The sequence below is a fragment of the Cebidichthys violaceus genome, unplaced genomic scaffold (genome assembly GCF_023349555.1).
Source record: "Cebidichthys violaceus isolate CVI_PGR_0920_01 unplaced genomic scaffold, fCebVio1.0.p SCAF_1, whole genome shotgun sequence".
In the NCBI taxonomy this organism is placed as follows: Eukaryota; Metazoa; Chordata; class Actinopteri; order Perciformes; family Stichaeidae; genus Cebidichthys; species Cebidichthys violaceus.
The window spans coordinates 9,992,023-10,000,265 of record NW_027176262.1 but is presented as its reverse complement, the minus strand read 5'-3'; the positions used below and the strand labels follow the sequence as shown (position 1 = coordinate 10,000,265).

The window sequence follows — 8,243 nt, the reverse complement described above, 5'->3', positions numbered from 1 at the left end:
TATTTCTGTTAGTGGAAAGACACTGCATGTTTTTGCTCCTGTATTTTCATCAGGAGCTCTCTCAAATATACGTCATTTTATAGGGCAACCCCACGGTGCAATGTCTCCTCTGCAAATCTCTTCCAATATCAAGCAGATGTTGAACCAGCAAATGCCTTCCTAATGACTTGGCTAATTATTTCAGTAATATTACGTGACAAAGCAAGGGAATGCATCCCATGACGCATGTTTATGAATCTGGTTGATTATTCCCAAATCTGTAGATTAACCTGGTCGCAGATCCAGTCTTAACGAAACCACCTCTCTCCTTCCTAATGCCTTCCTCTCATTTCCTGTTTCCTCGTTTCTTCTAAATAGCCCCCAATCCTGCCCCTTCATCCCTCTCCTCACCCCCATCTCTTTCCCTTCTAACAAGCCCTTCTATCCACCCATTCACTGTCCTCTGTGTGTGTGTGTGTGTGTGTGTGTGTGTGTGTGTGTGTGTGTGTGTGTGTGTGTGTGTGTGTGTGTGTGTGTATGGGGGTAGCGTCGCAGAGGGCGGGCTATTAGTTTGTTAGTTGGTCCTGCAGCTCATTGAGCTCATTGTGCTCCAAAGGCCCTCTAGCCCAGCTGGACTCAACAAGAAGCAAGAACTCTCTTTCAAACCTCTCTCCTCCTTTCTCCTCCCTCCTCCCCTCCCCCCTTCCTCCAGAAAACTCCCTTTCTCTCTCAACTCCCAGTAATCTCCAACTCGCCCAAAAGGGATTTGTTTATAGAAGTTAACTGTACTTTCCGACCAAATAGCTTGTTTACAGATAACACTTGTTTACTTAACCAAATTAATAGAAGGTTTGAGGTTTACCTCAAGGCACTTGTGTTGTTGACATCTTGTTAATGACTTGTTGTTCACAGTGGTGGTCTTCATCTCAGGTTAAAAAACAAACACGCAGAGCCAACCTCTTAAGACAATATATTAATTAGGGCAGTCGCTCACGTCTGGAATAGCACCCAAAGGTCAGTCGCAATATAATTAGGCCTTGATCACACTTGGCATTAATTGCACCTTGGGTGAAAGCAGGCTGCTTTATATACAGGAGGAAGCACAGACAAAAAAGAAGACTGGTTATGTGTCCACTGTGTCTTTTAAGGCTAAAATACTTTTTAAAAATGCGTCCGCATAGTGATAATGGAAATGCAAATGTCAAGATGCATTTAGAATGCTACAGTCCATCTTAATTAGATCTCCACACAATCTGATCTATCTGGACGATACTGTGTCAAGACTATACATGATGAAGCTACGGTGCTGGTTTCAGAGGCGTTCACAAGGAATGAATGCCCATTTTCTTGCTGAAGACATAACTTTGTGGCCATTTTGATAGTAACGGCAGAGTTTGACCAGACAGAAAAGAGGAAAGAAGTGCAAAGAAGACCTGCTGAAAGAATGTTATGTTACCATGGCACAAGTCCGCTGGACACCAAGATACCTCTTAATCCCCTTTAACCGCAGAAATGTGAGGAAAAACACTAATTCAGCTACACAAGTCAAAACACAACTGGCTGAGTCAACCTTCGGGCTGTATAGAGCCGACCTATAGGCCTACCATTACATCATGTCAGGACTAGGGAGATGGGGGGGTCGAGACCCACACACCAACATGTATACACACACATTTAATGGTGACCACTTGGCTGGACCAAAACAAAGCTTTTGGGCAGGCTTTGTTCTCAGCTGAACTCATCTTTCGAAAGGGGCTCAGAGCTTTTTCCTGCTTTCCAGAACTGCCATACTTTGGGGGGCAGTGTTTTCTTCTTTTCCGCTCTTATGAGGACTGTACATTTTTTCAGCCAACTAACTTATAACAATATTTCCCTCTTCAAAGTGATCATTGTCATATTTAATTTATGATGGTGCTTTTATTCTAATTGTACACTCTCAGTTTAAGCGGTGCCCCAGAGGGAATCAAACCGCTATACCCAGCCACTTTAAACACTGAACTGCACAGGACAAACAGAGCCGTTTCTTTCCCCTGTAGGTGCAGCCAACTGTTTGCAACTGTCGCAATCTTCCTAACAATCCAAGAGGTGTGACAACTTCACTCCTGGCAGACCTGTGTGGGTGTGTTCTTGAAATTCTGCCTTTGTGGCCTTTTTTTTGTCTGAGCTTACTTTGACAATTCCTCCAGGCTATAGGGTTTAGGGTTATATGTTGGGTTGTGATTATTAGTTTAAGGTTTGGATTTGGTGAAATACATTTTTACTTTGACATTTTTGGTCCTAAAGATAGAGAAACAAACCTGTGTGTGTGTGTGTGTGTGTGTGTGTGTGTGTGTGTGTGTGTGTGTGTGTGTGTGTGTGTGTGTGTGTGTGTGTTTGAGTAGGATATTCTCATGGCTCTGCTCTGCAGTGGGATTTTTCACACATCTACCTTTAGCTTTGAAATCAAAGACTTCACTCCTCCTTGTCTAGCTGTCTCCATGCCGTCTTTTCTACCAATGGGTTCAGTGCTCCTGTTTTCTGCATGTACTCCTGTTTTCGACCTTGTGGCTGCCTTTTCTTAGTTGCTGTTTGTCTACTTTTCTATTTCTTGAGGCCCCATTTGTGCTATAGCCCTTCTTTAGTTTGTTTTAGCTAGATAGATAGATAGATAGATAGATAGATAGATAGATAGATAGATAGATAGATAGATAGATAGATAGATAGATAGATAGATAGATACTTTCTTCATCCCGCAAGGGGAAATTTGTTTGTTACAGCAGCAACAAATGTATTTAAGCAATTAAAGTAACAGAGTAAAATATGAAATATAAAAAATGCACAGTATATACAATGAAATAACTACCAGTGTACCTCCTCTGTCCCATCTGATTAAAACCATCTGTCTTAAATGGCTTAAAATAATTAGAATATATACTTTAATATAAATACAAATACATATATATTTATATATTAAAGGAATTAAAAATGGGTCAGGTAAAGGTTTTTCGACTGTTGTGTCTGATGAAAACAACTTGGGCTGACTCACAGAGGCGTGGGAGGGGCTAACGGCAATGTTAGGTTTTAAATCCACACGTGGTCTGGGGTCTTGGGCTTGTTTAGCAGCGCGCACACAACCAGAAACTTCTGAGCAACTCATGCCAGCGAGTGGCCCACGTCTATCACTGCGGGGGCAGACGAGATCGGACGAAAACTTTTGACAACTCAGCGAAATGCCATCCTTCCCCCTCAACCAGTTCGCTGACCTGGAAGAGATGATGTGCAAGGTAAACGCGAAGCGCAAAGAAAGTTGAGCGGAGCAAAAAAGTTGGCTAGGTCATGGGGTGTTAACGTTAGCTAACTGGCTACACTGCTAACTTTACGCTGCTAGCTCTCTTCGTCTATTCAAGTGTTGTTTAGCTGTTGTTGTTCTGTATCAACCTTTTATTGGTAACCGGTGGCTTTATCGAGCTTTTGACGTTTTTGTTGTTGTTGTGATCTGAAAGTTAACTTTCCCTGGACTTGAAGCTAACTTGTTTAAGCTGGTGTTGCGATTCATCGTAACATGGGCCCATTAAACCGTCTACTAACTAACTAACTAACTAACTAACGTTAGCTCATGTAGTGATTTAACGCTAATACTAGTGAGCTAACGGTGCCCTGGTTAAGCTAGTTTTCACTACCGCTGGTCACAGAGAGGTTAACTACAACTTGTAAAGTCGCATTAACGCTGAACAACGCGGAGTAGAGCCGCCCGATAACAACCTAGCGTTAACTTTATGCTCGAAACAACAGAAACAGTTAGTTAAAGTTGTCAATTTGTGTTGATAACACGGAGAAGTGTTTGATTCACTGGATGCTAGTTAGTAGAAGCAAGCTGTGTAACAAACTAATACTATAATTTAGGAGCAACTGCACGAGGGTGTTACTAACTTTACTTCATGTGATAATAATATAACGCTACTTGGTTATATCCTGCCCGTGCTCATTCATCACAGTAGAAGATGCAAGTATTTGTAGGATGCCAGGTTAAACTCTTTTGGGTTAGGGTTGCTGTTTTTTTTTTGTTTTTTTTTTTGTATCATCTTTCGAGCAAGTTTAAACGGGTTTTGCTGTGTCCCACTGCTCAAAAGGCAGCATTGAAATTATTATTTCATTAATTATTTTCGATTCATCATTTTGTGGTGACCTATCCATAAATAACAATCCAATAATCGATCTGCCTGCTTTCATTTTCTGTCCAGTAGCTGCTTATATAAGACACTGTGCCTGTTTGGTCCTTTTAGAGGAAAGTTGTTTGAGATAAAAGTTAAGATGGACCGATCAAAATACAATCCTAAAAGAGGGCGAGTCACATTAGAGTTATTGCTAACTGAAGTACCATGCAGCTAACTTTGTAGTGTCTGTATTGCATGGCAATAAAACACCAAACGTTTGGGGTTGTCAGAAGTTCATAACACAAAAGTAAATACTTGACAGAAGTTTGTTGTTATGTATACTTGTATGCCAGTATTTAACACCAGAATAATGTTCTTAATACATTACATGGTTTTATTCTGTCAGACATATACAAAAAACGCATTATTTACTAATAGTAAAATACATCTGCTAATGTTGTTCTGTCTGTTTCTTTTTACAGCAGTTACTGAATCTTGACTTGAGAGAGCAGAACCGACCTCCACCATCCTCCCTCAGTCAGGCAATGAGGTCACCGGGCTGCATTGGTCAGCCGCGTAGCAACACATCCTTCTCCCTATCGTCTCTCGCCTGCCTTCCCGCTGATCCTTCAGACAGTGTATTTCTGACCTCCAGCCAATGGGGGGAGCAGCCAGAAAGCTCTCTGCCCACCCAGCTCATTAATTCCACCCAGTGGGCCAAGTCAGGCTTCCTTGCCCAGCGCTCCCTGAGCATGGTGGAGACCAGCAGCAGCAGCAGCAGCACCACAGCAGCAAGTCTTGGCTGGCCGGGGACTGACGTAACGCACTCCCAAAGTGACCTCAGCCCCACTGCACTGAACACCAGCTCCTCTTCCACCTCATCCCTTTCCTCCTCACGCTATAAGACTGAACTGTGTCGATCTTTCACCGAGAGCGGCTTGTGCAAGTACGGTGGGAAGTGCCAGTTTGCCCATGGGCTGGACGAGCTGCGGGATCTCAACCGGCATCCAAAATACAAAACCGAGCCGTGTCGCACGTTTCACACCATCGGCTTCTGCCCCTACGGGATGCGCTGCCACTTCGTCCACAACAACGAGGAGGAGGAAATCCAACATTCCCTCACTCGCTCTTCCTCGTCCTCTTCCTCAAGTATTCCCCAGCAGCCGCCTTCCTCCTTCCGCTCGCACAGGCCTCCTCTTGTCCGACAGAGCTTCAGCTTCGCTGGGTTTCCCTCTGCTCCCCTTCAGCCTGCCCTTCCTGCTCACTCTCCTGCCACTGCTTTTTTCACTCGTGCACCATCGGCCTCTCCTCCTCCCTGCGCTGACATTACTGACCTCCTTTCTCATGCCTTCCTGGAAATGGACTCTGCCTTCGAGGCCTCCCCTGTCGACCAGTACCATCCCCCCATAAGCCAGGTCACTGCAGCGGATCCCCAGTCTCCATGCCTGCCTTCCCCAGACTCCGGCTGTTCTCCAAGCGGGTTGTCTCCGACCGCCTCCCCTTCCCTAAGGCAGAGTCCCAATGCTACTGGGGTCTTTCCGGAGCCGCTGGGTGCACGATCCCTGTCCTACACCTCTCTGTCAGACCAGGACCAGGATGGAAGCAGCTCTGCTAGCTCGCTCAGTGGCTCTGAATCCTGCAGCGGCATTAATGAAGTCAATGGCAAGCGTCTGGCTGTATTCAGTCAGCTCTCTGTTCCCGAGGATGCTGCTGGGTTCTGCCTTTAGGCTGCAGTGTGAACACAAACATACATTCATATATATATATATATATATATATTTACATTTACATTCAGACACAAACACGCAAAACGACATAATATATGCTGTACACACATATATCCACATTCAAGCACACACATACACACACAATGCTCACACACTAGAAGCCTATAAATGCACACATATTCTCACACACACACACACACACACACACACACACACACACACACACACACAGAGCCACTGCACCGACACCTCAGACGTTCTTTGCTCCTGTGTGGCATCAAAGGAAACAAAGACTTATTGGCTGACTCCGAAAACACAGAGGTTCGCCTATCTGATTAATGTGGTTTCAATCTCACTGTCGCATGTGTAAGGGAAGCGCCAGTGTAGAACCTAAAATGTGTGTTGCCACCAAAACAGAGTATATATTAAGACAGAAGTTAAATTGTGCCAGAGGCGATTGACGCTCAACCAAAATCGTATGTTAGGATGACAAATCGCGACAAAGATATTGTAATCACAGTGTGATGAGTCCAACCACACCCTTTAATATTACCTTTTTACCAACTTCTGGGTGATCAAAAGAATGTGACAAAGCCAAAGACATCTTTGTAGCTCAAACATTTTGATTATGGTAGCACAAACACTATGTTAACTGTACACAGTATTGTTGAAACTGTTTTTTTTTTATTTTTATAAATACAGTCTGAGGTTATGTTTAGATCACTGGCCTTGAAACCGAATGTTAAGTTTTTAAACCAATTAAGTGCCTGTTGCGTTATTTCCCAGGTCACGTGTTGAAGCGATATTTGCTGGTTTGTTAGGAGAGATGTGTGGATGGGGTGCAGGTCTTTTTATTTAGCCAAATAAGCTAGAGTTCAAGTCTCCTTGTTGTTAAGACGACTACAAGTGTTCTTTTGTGTCTTGTGCATTATTGATAAACTATCACCAGTAAACTGTCAAATGACCTGATATCGCCTGCCTTACAGGGGGAGGACGGGGGTTCAGGTTGAGCTTAAGAAAAAAAAAGCCAAATGGGCTTGACCAAACTTTCTCAAATCCCATGTTCATGACGTATCATCGACTGCATGACTTGCCAACTGGAAAAGCAGGGCATGGGTGTTTGTTTGGCTTTGATGTGTGAAATGTGCCAGCCCAAATTGCAGGCATTGCAGAAAATCCATCAATGTTGTGCCTTTTTAAAGATGGACCAAAAAACCAAAACGAGTGAGATGCCATCACATAATTCTGCATTTTATTTTGTGTAAACTGATGTGATCTGAAAAAGGCACTTGGCATAGAAGGAAATTTTAATCAAGTCATTTGAATCTTTCATGTCCTGTTTTACCTCTGGCATATCTGCTAATATGTATTTTAGATTATCTTAAACGCAACATTCCCAGGAGCAGGTTGTTTTTCTTTTTCTGTCCAAAGGCAGCACTGGTGTTACATTTTCGATAAATATTCATGTTTTTGTGACTCGGCACACCATATTTCATCTCGCCATCAATATTAATTCTTCCTGTTATGGCTTTGTACTGTTAAGAATGTGTAGTGTTCCTGGTCACGTGTACGTGAACTGTTGCCTTCCTGAGCTAGAGCCAGCGTTCTGTAGGGTTAGGGTCTGTATGCTTAGTGTTATAGAAATGTTACTTGTGTGTTTTATGACATAGTTGGTTAGAAGAACAGACACCGTGCTGTTACTGGTCTATTTAAAATCGCCTTTCCATCAACATGTTTAAGGCCTGTTTAGTGTTAACGGTGATCTTTAGTAAATTAATTTCTTTAATTTATTTTAACATATTTATAGAGGACTTTGAGTTGGTGATGCTTGTATCAAGTTTAATATATTTGGTTTCTCTTTTTTTGTTTTTGCTATTTTGTACTGGAAATAAAGTTTTTTTTGATTTTTTTTTTTTAACTAAGTTGTAGTTTGTTTTCCTTATAATCAGCTTCTTGGGGTTACACTGAAAATGATGAATTAAGTAGAATATATACAGGCATGTGTGGCACATCCGCTCAGAACCCTCATAGGTGCTGATGCAACAATGCAGAGGTTACGAGGCTCGTATGTTTCCGTCAAATTTCTGCCTCGTTGCATGTATTGCTGTGGTGGCTGTAGTATATGTGCAACACTGTCCACACCTTTGTGAACAAGGAAGAAAGCAAGCAGGAAACCAGTGAACCTTCTGTTATGATTTTCATTGTAGATAACATTCCCCCAGTGGCCCTTTACTGTGTGTATATACACACACACACACACACACACACACACACACACACACACACACACACGTAAGAAGAAAGTAAGTTTCACTCTGCAGTTAGTATTTTAGTTTAGACTCATTAATAAGATAGTAATGTTTTACGGGACAGAAACTGGATGACGAGGTCAATTCATTTTTAT

The 8,243-nt window shown here is 42.7% G+C and overlaps 1 protein-coding gene across 2 annotated transcripts; it reads left to right on the top strand.

Annotated features, from left to right (window-relative positions):
- Nucleotides 1–3,092: 3,092 nt before the first annotated feature.
- On the top strand, nt 3,093–7,985 carry zgc:114130 (uncharacterized protein LOC570332 homolog). Of its 2 annotated transcripts, none has more exons than XM_068709973.1 (2): nt 3,093–3,242; nt 4,598–7,985. In XM_068709973.1, the coding sequence occupies exons 1-2, from the start codon at nt 3,189–3,191 to the stop codon at nt 5,837–5,839; spliced, it is 1,296 nt and encodes a 431-aa protein (XP_068566074.1). In that variant the 5' UTR covers nt 3,093–3,188; the 3' UTR covers nt 5,840–7,985. The 2 variants fall into 2 exon arrangements, with proteins under 2 accessions (XP_068566074.1, XP_068566064.1); XM_068709963.1 differs by having other exon boundaries at nt 4,595–7,985.
- Nucleotides 7,986–8,243: the final 258 nt, after the last annotated feature.